Source organism: Corvus brachyrhynchos, unplaced genomic scaffold, assembly GCF_000691975.1.
Source record: "Corvus brachyrhynchos isolate BGI_N302 unplaced genomic scaffold, ASM69197v1 scaffold369, whole genome shotgun sequence".
Lineage (NCBI taxonomy): Eukaryota > Metazoa > Chordata > Aves > Passeriformes > Corvidae > Corvus > Corvus brachyrhynchos.
The window spans coordinates 683154-696894 of NW_008246055.1; the positions used below are offsets into that span (position 1 = coordinate 683154).

General features: G+C 56.8%; 1 protein-coding gene across 1 annotated transcript in view; it reads left to right on the plus strand.

The window, feature by feature from the left end:
- The window catches only part of NTN3 (netrin 3), a 27805-nt gene that overhangs the window by 10186 nt on the left and 3878 nt on the right, over nucleotides 1-13741 (plus strand). Inside the window, exons 3-5 of the mRNA XM_008642380.2 lie at nucleotides 941-1129; nucleotides 7405-7554; nucleotides 8477-8530. Of these exons, the coding sequence (XP_008640602.2) occupies nucleotides 941-1129; nucleotides 7405-7554; nucleotides 8477-8530 (393 nt within the window). The remainder of the gene's footprint in view (nucleotides 1-940; nucleotides 1130-7404; nucleotides 7555-8476; nucleotides 8531-13741) is intronic.

The window sequence follows — 13741 nt, forward strand, 5'->3', positions numbered from 1 at the left end:
CCAAGCCAGGCCCAGGCAGTTAAATCTGGGCTGACACGTTAATGAATTTCACAGTACGCCTGGAAAAGCTCTCACCCCACCTCAATTTACAAGCCCGGGGAGGGGGCCGGGGCTGGGGGAATGGGGCGCCACGTTTTGCCGAAGGAAATCTTGTTCCCATTATCTTTTTGCAAGTGTGTTAAGCGGGAATGGGCAGGGCTTTGCCTTTTTATCTCGCACACGTGGAGCCGGCCAGGAGGGCTCTGTGCTTCCTGGGGCTAATTTGTGCGTGCACATGTAAGGGTGTGCAGATGTTTCTGTGCACATCTGTGTGTGTGCCTGCCTCTGGGCACACGTACGGCTCGGGGGGTACTTTGGTGCACGTCTGTGGGCACACATGTGCACGTGTCAGAGCGCACATGTGCTTGTGTGTGCACACGCAGGGTGTGAGCACACAGGGGCTGCTCGGGGGTCTCTCCGTGTGTGTGGCTCATGCACACAAGATAGAGCCGTAAATATAAAGAGCTGGGGGCTCGGTTGCAGGGAGGGCTGTCACACACCCTGGCATGAGGTGGGTGGTCCTGCTGGAAGGCTGGGTGGGCTCTGTCACCAGAGCCAGCTGCCCAGGAAGGGGCAGGGGAACCGTGGGGCTGCAAGTGCCCAGCTGGCACTGCCAACCCCCCAGCTGCAGCCCTCCGTCCCACTCTTGCTTCCCTTCAGCTGAGTGGTGCCAGTTCCTGCATGTGCCCCTTCTCCTCTGCCCTGACATCGTGGCACCAGCCCCACGGGGTGGCGGATGCTGCACATCTGGATGGCACGTTGGGACGAGCTGTGCTGTGCTGTGTCCATCCCAATCCCAGCACAGCCCCCCACTGCTGTGGGGGACACCAGGGCAGCTCCAGCCCACACAGAGGGTCCTGGGTTTCACCTTCAGCCCTCATCCTCTCCCCTTCCCTCGCAGCCTGCAACTGCAACCTGCACGCGCGGCGCTGCCGCTTCAACATGGAGCTGTACAAGCTGTCGGGGCGCAAGAGCGGCGGCGTCTGCCTCAACTGCCGGCACAACACGGCGGGCAGGCACCGCCACTACTGCAAGGAGGGCTTCTACCGCGACCTCAGCAAGGCCATCACTGACCGCAAGGCCTGCAAAGGTAAGCTGCGGGGTCTCCGTGGGAGCAGAGGGGTGAGAGAATCTCTCTCGGTCCCCTTGCTGTCCCTTCCCATCCTTGGGGTGTCCTTCTGCTCAATCTGGCAGCTGCAGGTCAGCTCCAGCCTCCACCACCCTGAGCACCTCTACCTATTACAGCTGGTGTGGGGTCAGTGGCTCTGACCCAGGAAGAGGTGACCGGTCCGGGGAGATGGTCCCGAAAGAAATCGCCTTCCCGAGGCCCGGTGTCTTCCCTCAGCTGCTGGCAGGAGGGCCCTTGCAGAGTCTGTCAGCTCTTTAGTGATATCAGCTCGTGATTCCAGCTCAGCTCTGCAGGGCAGCCTCCAGGGCAAGCCCGGGGAGAGAGACGAGAGGCTCGTGTGGCTGGTTCTGCACAGAAGGAGCTTTATTGTTGGTCCCCTCCAGCGAAGGGGAAAGCCAGGGACGAGAACTCTCCCGCACAGGGGCAGAGGGCTTGCTTTTATAGGGATACAGGGGATGGGTGAGGACCAATGGGTTACAGAGGATCTGGGATGGGTGAAGGCCAATGGGTTACAAAGGATCTGCATAGGGTCTCCTAAAGGATTGTGGGTCTGTCTTTTCTCACCATGACCAAAGAAGTGGTTGCCTTTCCAGGGAGTCCTGCTGGGCGATTGCGAAATCTCTTATCTCAGCAGAGATCCCTCCAGGCCAGGGGCTATTGTTACCCCACCTCTACCACCCCAAGGGCACCAGGGAGGGATAGCGCTTTGAGCCCAGCATCAACTCAAGGTGGAGCAGGATGACAGGAAGGGAGAGAGCAGATTGCCAGGAGCCTGGGAGGGTTCTGGTGTGTTGCAGTTACCACGTCCATTGGTCAGTGTTTGGAGAGATGCTGGGGAGGTGCTGAAGCAGACGTGACTAGATGTGCTGGAAATCTGTCTCTGATGTGGGTGATGTCTGGGATATAGACATGCTTGGAGCATGGGTTCCCTGCTCTGGAGGGCTGGGGATGCTGGTGGAAGTCACATATCCCAGGTGGGCTCTGGGCCAGGACCCCACATTGTGGTTTTCAGCTATGGGGTGGCTCTTGGGACCTGTTTTTGGGGAGATGCTGAACATTGTGGCTCCTGGTAACTAGCCTTGAGCTGGCCAGGAGCCACGCTGGCTCCAAGCCATCAAACTGCAACTTGACCTCTCAAGGTCCCTAGCCTGTGCCAAACGTCATGGGACCTCTACCTCTCCTCTCCCTCCTCTAACTCCTGGCCAAGCCTGTCTGGTTCCTCTTCCCTCTCCCTGATCAGCCTGTCTGTGGAGCCTTTTCAAAACAATGTTTTCACCAAAGAATTTGAGATAAAAAAGCATCTTGCCTGTCCCCACGGTCTGGTCAAGTCCAGACTGGAACATCAAATGGGCAGGAAGTCAGCCATGGCTGTTTAGAGGCTGAGAACTCATCCCTGATCCCTGTTTTTCTGTCTTTGATTGTGAGTCCCTGCTGGAAGGGAGCACAGTGTCCCTCTCAGATCTCTCTCCAATGCATTCTGCAGCTGTGTGGGCACTGGGCACCTTCACTGCTGCAAGAACATGATGCTCGTGCATTTATGTAGGGCCTACAGCAACTACTGGAGCTGCTTTGGGACCATTAAAGTTGTGGCCATAGACCTGAATTGAAGGATTTGACTTGTGGGGTTCCCCTGTCAGGTGCATTAGTGCTGTTGGAGGTCTGGCTCATTCATGTTGGGATATAATAAATAATATAATAAATTGCCTGTGCAGTGCCAGTGGCCTCTCCTCATCCCTGTCCCCCCTGGAATGTTTGAGGGGACGGGGTGCAGGGAGAAACTTCCCACGTTTGCGCAGTGTCACAGCGGGAGCGGGACTGAGCGGGCACTGGCAGGAGGAGCCCTACCTGCAGCCAGCTCGTTAGCAAACCAAGCTAATCATTTTCAACAACCCAAGCAGCTGACTTGACTCATCCCCCTCACAGCCCGTGTTCCCAGCTGTTTCCACCCCACGGCCTTAGCCAAGCCATGCCACAGCCCCTGGCAGCAGCCAGGTTTTCCCTTTGATGAAGATTGTGTCAGGTGGCAGCCAGGTCCCAAGCTGTGCCAGGTGCCAGCATCCTTGAGGTGACACAGGGAGACCCTGGGAGAGAGGAAGAGGAGGAGGCAGGACAAGGCATGCACCCTGATGATGTCTGGCACAGCATCCTAGATTGTTTCCCATTCTCAGGAGGGGTCCTGGCTCTGACTGAGGCCAGAGAAGGATGGCAGCAGCCCCCAGCTCCTGCTGCAGCACCACCAGACTGGGGCAGCTGCAGCAAAATTCCCTTTTCCGTGAGGATTCTGTCAGGTGCTGAGGGTTTGCAGGCTCTCCCCCAAGACTCAAGAGGCAGCGGGGTGGCTGTGCTGCCTCCACCTCACCCTTCATCTCCTGCAGGCAGCACCTCACCTCCCAGCACTCCCCAAGCAATGGTTTCTACATTTCTTTGGATTAGGGAGATTTAGGCTGGATCAGGAGAAGGTCCTTCCCCCAGAGGGTGCTGGGCACTGCCCAGGCTCCCCAGGGAATGGGCACGGCCCCGAGGCTGCCAGAGCTCCAGGAGCGTTTGGACAGCGCTGCCAGGGATGCCCAGGGTGGGGTTGTTGGGGTGTCTGTGCAGGGCCAGGAGCTGGATTCAGTGATCATATTGGGTCCCTTCCAGCTTGGGACATTCTGTAATTCTATCACCAGCTCCTTCTACTTCTGCTCCAAAACTGATACAATCCCAAGCAAAGCAGATGCCCCTGCAGGCATTCACCTCCCCAGGGCCCCCAGTACCACTTCCCTGGGCATTGAGGGGCTCAGTTTCTGCTCCAGATGGGAAAGAGAGCGCTTACCAAAGAGCAATAACAGAAAAAATGCCAAAACCTAATAAAGCAGGCTAGATTTTGCTGGGACCAGGGAGGATTACTGAATATAGCACGGGTTTGTGGGAGCAGGGATGCTGCAGGTGCAGTGTTTCGTACCTGGCTGTGGCTCAAATCCCTCTGCTTGCAGGGCTGGGGATGGAGGAAGCAGAGGGGCCCTGGCTGCTCCCATCTGCCTGTGCCTGCCATTTGTCAGTGCAAGCCTTGCTCCACCACCCTCACAGGGCAATAATTGGGAAGCATTACGGTGATGGAAAGTATCTCTGATCCAAGGTGGCTCCTCTGGAGGGGACAGGGCGGGCAGAGCATCCCAGGATGCCCAGGAGTTGATGGGATGGGGTGAGCGCAGCTGCTGCAGCACAGGAGAAAGGGCAGCCAGCGATGCCTGGGCTGCAGCGGAGCGGGACAGGTCCCCCCTCGCAGACAAACCTCTGTCCCTGTGCCAACCACAGGCAGGGCTCTGCCAGCCCGGGTGGGGGCTGCTGCTTCCGGAGGGCTGGCAGGGTCTGCCCGTGGTTTGGAAGTGCTGCAAAGCTCAGCCGAGCCAGATGAACATGTGCACAGGGCCGACCCCTGCCACGGTGCATATGCTGAGGAGGATCTGGCAGTGAAAGTGGTACCCTGGGTCTGGGGAGCCAGTTCCTGTCTCTCCCTCAGGGAACAGAGTTTATGATAAAATCCCTGATGCTTCTGCTTCTTTGGCTGCCCCTCCTTCAGTAAAGCAGAAAGGATTTCCACCCCTCCCTTATCTAGGGGTGGATCTGTAGGGATTGGGAGCTCCTTAGAGGAGGAGCGAGGTCCCAGGTGCTGGCAACAGAGAGCTGGTGCTGCCAGAGAGGCATATAAATACACAGAGATGTGACAAGAGAGTTTGGACTTGATTTTTCCAAAGATGGGCCCTATACCTGCAGCTCGGGAAGGGAAGGGAAGGGAAGGGAAGGGAAGGGAAGGGAAGGGATACTGACAGTGGATGTTTAAAGCAGGCATGGAGCAGGCCATGGGAACAGTGTGCTGTGGCTTTGAACAAAGGCTTTTGCACCTACCACAGTGCTGGCCCAGGGCAGAGGCTGAGCATTGCAATGAAGGCAGATGTTCATAGAATCACAGATTGGTTTGGTTTGGAAGGTACCTTGAGGATCATCTGGTTCCAGTCCTCTGCCATGCACAGGGACACCTTCCACTAGCCCAGGCTGCAGATGCTCAGTTCCTATTCAGGAGGCAAATCACTAACCCAGAGGCCAGGAACCACTGCATCTTATTTAAACAAACCCCAGCATGTTACTAAATAACCCTTCAACCATGGTTTGCCTCTGCTGGGATGCAGCATCTTTGAAATAGGCACAAAAATTCCGGCTGCAGGTTGCCCAGGCCTGTGTCTACCAGAGCAGAGCCCTTGGCCAGCGAGCGGGGAGTGCTTCCCTCCCGCTGCCGGCGTCACTGCTGGGCCCTGCCAGACGGAAAAGCTGGAGGGATGGAAAAGGCAGAGCAACCTCCAGGATTAATTCAATGGTGGTAATTGAAAAGTCAAATAAAGGATGGCTGTGCATTAATCCCGGTAATTTAAACAAAGCTGTAAACCGTGAGCTTTCTCCAATGAAAACTGGTGAAGCAGTAGCAGCTAAGCCTCAGGATGCAAAAATACCCTCAATATGAGGTGCAAGACATGCTTTCTGGCAAGCACGGCTTGATGAGTTAAGCTCCAAGCTAGTGACTTAATCCACCATTCAAGCTCCATGGGCCAGATCCTGGCGGCCGGAGGCTGGGAGCAGCAGGGCTCGGTGTGTGGGCAGTGGTGCAGAGCCGCACCGTGCCCCGGCCCTGCCTGCCCGGGACTGGGATGGGCTCCCTGAGGCAGCCCCCTCCACAGGACAGGCTGTGTCAGGGTGAGGAAGGACAGAGATGCCACAGCAGCGGGATGGGCCATGGGGAGCCAGCAGGGTAAGCACTCTTGCCTGGCATGCTCTTCCCATGGGAACAGTGCATTTTTGTGGGACTGTGGGAAATCCCACTGGAGCAGGGCAAGTGGGCAGAGATTGGTCTGGCAGAGACCAAGCTCATACCCCAATGACACTGATCGGTTGTGCACTTAAGATGAGAAAAGCTGCCTTAATTACTGATCCGGGTGAAACATACAGAGTCACCGAAATCTGCCTTCCACCACATGGAGAGAGATCAGCTTAGATGAACTGGGTCCTGACTGGGCTCAGATTTATGTCCGTCCATAAACTTTACACCAGGAACAGACCGCTGGGGCCCAAGAAAGCCCCCACGTTTCCAACAGCCCTGCGTCATGCCAAGCCTCCCTTGCTCGCTGCCATTTGTTATCACAGCTGAGCCCCCGAAATATCCCCGTCAGAAAGACGTCCGCTTCCAGTCCTAGCCAAGATCTGATAAGGATGGAGCATCTGGTCCCCATTAGAGGCTGCTCGCTCTGGTTTCTGGCTGTGCAGGAGGGGGCTCGAGTGCCATGGTGCTCCCACCAGTCCCATCTGGTGAAAATTAGGGAAACAGTAACATCAGGGGGCTGCGGGGGCGGGTGGGGGAGATGTTTTTGTTTTGCTTTGAAATCACGTTCAACTCCTACACTGATGGAGGCCAAGATAACCTCCTCCAGCTCATAGCCAGCCCAGCTCCAGGCAAGCAGATGGGAAGGTCCTCTCCTGAACAAGCATCTCCTTCCCGCATCCCTCCATGCAGATAACCCTCAGCGGGTCCATCACCCCGTGTGACGTGGTGGAGCGTTCTGCTCAGAGCAAAGACAACTTTCACCCACCTCAGGTGTGGCTTGTCCTTAGAGAGACTGTGGTAGAAAGCTGTGGGGTCATCCTTTGCCCAAGGTCTCCAGGAGTCAGGAGGGGCATCAAGACTCATGAGCTTGGGAAACATTGAGAAAACCTACTTCATTCTAAAACTGAGACAAGGTAAATGTTTGTGTCAAAACCCCGTGTTGGTTCAGCTCCATGGGCTGAAAAGCTTGGAGGCAGGGGAGCAGCTGGAGAAGATGGTTTTTACTGCTGTGACAGGAACATCTCCCTGGAGTTGAGGTGGGAGAAGGTCTTAAATGAGAGCTGGTGGCTGCAGGCACCTGTGGGTATTGCAGAGGCTCCATGTGCTCATCCTGAGCATCCCTGTCAGCAAGGCCATACCCTGGCCAACCCCTTTGTCCACTTGCCCTCCTGCCTGTGCTGCTCACAGCACATGTGAGGCCATGGTTGGTCCAGACCCTTGGGTCCAGCTGGGTCTGTGCTGTGCCAGCCCCAGCAGCTGCTTTCCAGTGGTGCTCTGGAAGGGCCCCCTCCTCTTCACCTCTCTCGGACTGCATCTTGGGCCCAGTCTGGGGTTTGCATTGTGCCTCCCCTCTCTCATAACCATTCCTCTCTCTCCCACCCAGCTTGTGACTGCCACCCAGTTGGCGCGGCCGGCAAGACCTGCAACCAGACCACGGGGCAGTGCCCATGCAAGGATGGCGTGACCGGCCTCACCTGCAACCGCTGTGCCAAGGGCTACCAGCAGAGCCGCTCGCCAGTGGCCCCCTGCATCAGTGAGTGCCCCACACCTCGCCCTGCACTCAGGAACCCCCACAGGCATTGGGGGATGCCCCATGGTCCCCCACTCACCTTGGATGGTTTGTGGCGGGTGGGAGGCTCAGAGAAGATGGTGCCTGTCCTTATGGATGTTCTCCAGGAAGTGGCCAAGCAGGGCTCTCTCATCACTTCCTGGGCTGACCTGGGCTTCACCTGCCCCAGTGCAGGAGGCTCCGGATGCCCCCTTGGGTCAGTGCTTCTGGCTGGCTGAAACAGCTCTGCTGGCTCCCATCCTTGGTACAGCATGTGCCCTCCTCAAACAGCTGAGGCCCGAGCACAGTCACTTCTGGGGCAAGGCCAGAGGCTGTGGTCAGCATAAAACTCTGTTTATTGTCACAGTGGGTTTGAATTTGACCCAAGTGGCAGAGGAACAACTTCCCACCCTGCAGCATTTGCTGGGCTGCTGGAGCAGTGGCAGTGTGGGTGACTGGTGGAGCTGGCTCCTCTCTCTCTGTTCTTCCCCAAATTTTGGTTTAGGAAAGAAATTCCCCCAGGTTTTGCTGCCAAGAGTCCTGAGAAAGTGTTATCTTTTCCCACATTTATCCCTGTGCTGGGCAGCCTGAAGCATGCTGAGATCAGCCAAGCTCCCATCTGATGCCCAAACTGAGTTCAGATGAGCTGAGCATCCATCCCTGGAGCACACATCCTCAGGGCTCTCAGGGGTTGCAGAATTGCAGCCTGGCCCAATTCACTGAACTCACTTTGTGCATCTCCATGTCTATTCAATGGTCTGCAATGGTCACATCAGATTCGTCCCATCATCTTTCATTTGTGACCAACAAAATCCCCTTGTGGCCCATTTGCAGAGGGCTCTTGCCCACCTGTCACCCCCAGAGCTGGGAGGCTCATCCTTAAGATACCTCTCCCTTTCTTTTCCAGAGATTCCTGCCGTCAACCCCACCTCCCTGGTCACCAGCACAGAGGCACCCGCGGGTAAGTGCTCCATGTCCCTGCCTGAGTCCATGGCCCCAGCCCTGCCCAGAGACCTGGGGGCCAATCCCACCTCCCCTCTCCCTGCTGCAGCACAGGGGAGGGCTGAGCTCTACCAAACCATTTGGCAAAAAATTAATGGTGAAAAATTTTGGTGAAAGGTGTGGCTGAGGTTTAAAATCCTGTGTATTTCTGGAAAGGAACTGACTAAGATTGATGGACGTTTTTGGGAAAGGCTTTCTCCATGCCCTCCAAGGAGGAGTGCAGGGATGCAGCCCACTGGGGCCTCGCCATCCCTTGGCAGGTTATGGCAGGGGTTGTGGCATATGGCACCAGTGGGTGCTTGGGAGCCGGCTTTGTTCAACCTCCTTTTATCAGCGCCAGTGCAAGAGGTTTCTCCTCGGTGTCCTTTGCCTCTGCAAGGCCACAGCTCTCTGGCAGGTGCTGGGGCAGTGGGGGTCTGGCAGCTCTCAGGCAGGCTCCAGGGCCCCTGTGCTGGGGCACAGGCTGCCAGGTCTCCCCTGGGACATGGGTGACATGGTGCTCATCCAGGCCTGCAGGAGTGAAGGGTCTGGGTATGAGCTGCTTGTCCTGGCTGTGCAGGGTGATGGGATCTTGGGTGATTGGACCACGGAAGGACCAGTGTCACTGCTGTGGTCACCTGGTGAGAGGTGACAGCTTCATTGACAGACTGCAGGCCTTGCACAGGCAAGGGAGGCATTGCTGCAATGGTCCTCAGAGCTCCTCAAGAGCTGCCCTGGTTCCCCAGACTGGAGTGGGAAGGTTGGCATCTCAGTACAAGCTGAGGTTCGCTTGTGCTCCTGCAGAGGCTTGGCTGGGGCTGGGCACTGCTGGGTGGGTGCATGGATGCTCCCTGCACTGATGGATTCGGGTCCTTCTTCCAGCCTGGCCAGGGACCACCCACGTGCCGTGAGCTCCCACCATGTCACGGCACATCCCAACAGTACCAAGCAGTGCTGTGCCAGCCCCTGGATCCAGTGCCACCATGCTCAGCCCTCCCATGCAGGGTAAAGAGGGCTGTAGCAGAGCTTTCCTCCCTCCCCTCCTCTTCCTTCCACAGTCCCCGCAGCACTGCAGTGTGGCTGTTCCCACCATCCCAGGTTTATCCGTCTGTAGGGATTCCAAGCCAGGTGAAGGTGGAGAAGCCAGGAAAGAAGCAGCCCCTTCCCGCCTTGGGCCACCCCTCTTCCTGCTGTCCCCAAGACCCTGGTCTTCCTCTGCATTTCACTGTGGTGGAATAGACATCCCAAGCAATCCTCCACTCCATCCCATGGCACATGCTCCTGTGAACATGGCAGGGGCACCTCCGGCTCCCCACTCCCATATTTAATGAGCAGCTTCCCCAAGGAAGCCTACATGGTTCTTATAGAGCCAGTGCTCTGTTTGTCTCCATCTCCCCAGCTCCCCTTACTGTGGCCACCTTGGCTTGGCAGTGGAAAATGCCAACAGCCTCTTCCCAGGCTAGTGTGTGCCTGGGATGTGCTCTCCAGCCTTCTGGGAACACCTTCCAGCACGGCCGCTGCAGCCCCGTGCATGAGCTCAGTGGCTGCAGGGGAGGGCCAGGGACAAGGTGTGTTGAAGGGATGGAATCTTTGGCCCCTCACAATGAGGCAGATGCTGAGGGGCTGGAGCATGTCTAGAGAAGGGAAAGGAGCTGGGGAAGGGTCTGGAGCACAATTCTGATGAGAAGCTGAAGGAGCTGGGGGGGCTCAGGTTGGAGAAAAGGAGGCTCAGGGGGGACCTCTTCTCTCTACAAGTCCCTGACAGGAGGGGGCAGCTGGGGGGGTCGGGTTCTGCTCCCAGGGAACAAGGCATGGAACAAGAGGAAATGGCCTCAAGATGTGCCAGGGGAGGTTCAGGCTGGACATCAGGAAAAATTTCTTCCCTGAAAGGGTTGTCAGGCAGTGAACCAGGCTGCCCAGGGCAGTGGTGGAGTCACCATCCCTGAAAGTGTTCAAAAAGCGAGTAGATGTGGCTCTTTGCAATGTGGTTTAGTGGGCACCGTGGTATTTGGTTCAAGGTTGGACTTGATGATCTCGGAGGCCTTTTCCAACCTTAATGATTCTGTGTTCCTCTGGCAGGAGTAAAGTGTGTGGAGGGAGGTGGAGAGGGAAGATGCACAGGAGGAACCAGCAGCTCCTTGCAGAGCAGTGCTGGCTTAGCACACGTGGACCCCACGGAGTAGTGCAGAGCCTGGGAGCTCTGCCCAGCACCCCAGCCAGCACCTATGTGCACTGCTGAGCCCTCACAGCCCTGCCCCACAGAGGCCCTGGAAAACAGGAGGTGTTTTCAGGACAGTGAGGAGCAGCCCTGCCTGGGTCTGGCAGAGGTTTCCCTCCTCACTGTGGCAGAGGGGGCAAGATGAAACTCAGAGTGGGAAGGTGCTGAGCTGAAGTGATGGCACCGCTGCTGGGGGGGCTGCGTGGGACAGGGCACACCACCACCACCTCTGCTCCTGCCTGCCCTGCCTGCCCTGCCAGCTGTGAGGAGGGAGCTGGAACATCAGGCTTTGGGAAAAGGAAAAAAATGGGGGATTTGGCCAGTTTTATTGCCAACAGAGAGCGCCGCATGGAGCGGAGTTAGTCAAGGTGACTCCCCTCCTGTGCTTTATAAATAGGAACAGTCTCACAGTGATGTCTGAGCTGTTCAGCTGCACAAAAATAAACAGCACTGGTGGAGAGCTGGGTTGTTTGCTCTGTTTTAGTGGAGCGGGTCTGCCTCAAACTGCCTGCAGTTTATCTGTGGGTTTGTTGGCTTAAGATTTCTGGCTTCTAGCTCAAATATCTTTAAGGCAAAGTAGCTGCCTCTGCTCGGAGTCTGTGCCACTGCAGGATCAGGGGACCCGGTGGGGGTCCTGCTGCTCCCTTGGCTGGGGGGAGCAGAGGTGGGGGGTGATGCTGCCCTGGCTGGCACTGCCACGGTGCCCTGCACCTGCTGTGCTCGTGCTGCACGCAGGGCTGCCTACACTGATCCTTCCTTCCCGCTCCGTGCCTGCTCCCTGATGCCCCTCTGCCTACATCCCTCTGCCCCAGAGCCCCCAGCTACCCCTGAGCAGGGCAGTCCCCAAGGGGCCCTCAGCACCTCTGCCAGCCTCCAAGCCCCTTCTCTCCCCATTTCCCCACCTCCCACCCTGCCTCTGGCAGCAGGTGCTGGCTGCAGGAACAGGGGGACATTGTTCAGGGCTGCCATGCTCAGGTGCTGGGCTTCCCGCCCTCTCCCCATCCTCCTCCATGCAGGAGTTCAGTCCCTGGGTGTTTCCAGGCTTTTCACTGTCATTGCCATCTTCTGCATCGCTTTTCCCAGCTTTCTCCTGCCTTTCCAATCTTCCAAAGCCTTTGAGGTCCAGCTTTGATGTCTGTGCCTGAGCAACTGACTAGCTTGGTGATGAAATGTCTTGGGCCCACTTCTCATAATTTTTATTACTATTATCTTAAAATATTTTCCACTTAGTGGAAAAAAATAAAATCCACGTTCCCCATTAGCAGAATTAACAAAACTCGTGGAGTGCAAAACAGGGCTTTAAAGGAATCCAAAGTAAGCAGTAAAAGATTTGCAGCCATAGCACCGAATTAAGTTACATCTCTCTTAAAACAAAATATTCATTTCTTTTCAAGGAGAGGAGAAGTAAACCAGATGTGCAAACCTGCCACCTCTCAGGCACGCCGTGCCCACAGGGATGGGGAATGCCCGCACGAGGCCGGTGGCTCTGGTTATCAGCTCCTCCTCCCACTCTGTACCTGTAGCATCTCCCAGGGATGCAGCACTGTTAGAGCTGGGGCTGTAGCGTGTCCCAGAGATGTATTTGTGCCTGGGACGGGGCTGTAGTGAACCCCAGGGATGCAGCAGTGTCAGGGATGGGGCTGTAGCACATCCCAGTGATGTCTCAGTCTCAGAGACTGCTCTGTAGCTTGTCCCAGACAAGTGTCAGTGTCAGGGATGGGGCTGTAGCATATCCCAGGGGTGCAGCAGTATTTCAGGGTTTGTGGGTGCACTTTCAGGCCGTGGGCTGTGTCAGGTCTCTGCTGACCCCCAGCCCTTCTGTGGGGCTTGGCTGCCCCGTCCAGCTGCAGGGACACAGCACAAGGGCGGCTGCAGGTGGATCTTCTCTCCACCGTGGAATGTGTCACGCCGTGGGCTCTCTGGGCCCTGTCTGTGGGAAGAGCCCCCATCAGGCACACAGCATCCCAGCGCGCTCGGGAGGATGGAACCACGGTCCGTAGCTGTGCTGTGATCAGAACTGGGGGGCTGAGACCCTGCTATGGCAAAACCCTGCAGGAACAGGACAGGATGCCCAGAGAGAGGCAGTCTGGGGAGGTGCAGGGAGGATCCATCTGCCCTGACATACCTGGCCACTTTCCAGCCACAGCACCCGTGCTGCCCCACACCAGTGATGGAGGCCATGTGCCCAGGGCCAAGGAAAGGAAACACTTCCATTTATCTGGACTTTTTTTTCCTTCCCAAGTTTCTTAGATAACTGGAGCAGGAATTGATTTTACATTTGAGGAATGTTCCTCAGCACAAAGCTGTGGTTAAAAAAATCCCCAGACTAATCCTAAATTGTTAATTCCCAACACCATTTTCTGGCTCCTTTAAATCACATTGTTTTGTTGTTAATCATGAGCAGGAGCCCAGGGCAGTTACTGCATTTCCTCCTGCTTTTCTTTCATCCCCATTGCTGAGGGAAGGGGGTGGCAGGTTGGCTGGGGCTGCCCCGCAGCCTGCTCCCACCACACATCACCCCACACTCCATCACTCCATCACCCCACAACCCCTCACTCCACCACCCATCACCCTGCCGGGCCACTCTCCAGCCGAACACCCAGGCCATGCCACCCTTCTCCCCCACGGCACCCAGTGTCCATGGGTGGGCCTGTGGCAGGAAGGTTTCTGCGCCCCTTTGCCTGGGGAGGAAAAGGTCTCCTGTCCTGATGGGCACTCCCCAAAATAAGGTGGGAGGCTGTCTGTAGAGTCCCTTTCACGGAGCAGGAAAGGACAGAGCAGTGTGTTGGGATGGGCTTGTGGCCGGTCTCAGGGGATGCAGGGGGGTCTGGGATGGGGCTGTAGTGTATCCCAGAGGATAGAGCGGGATCCACATACCAGGGGTGCAGCAGGAGCCAGGCTGAGGCTGTAGCACATCCTGGGGATGCAGCAGGGGCCAGGCTGAGGCTGTAGCACAACCCGGGGGTGCAGCGG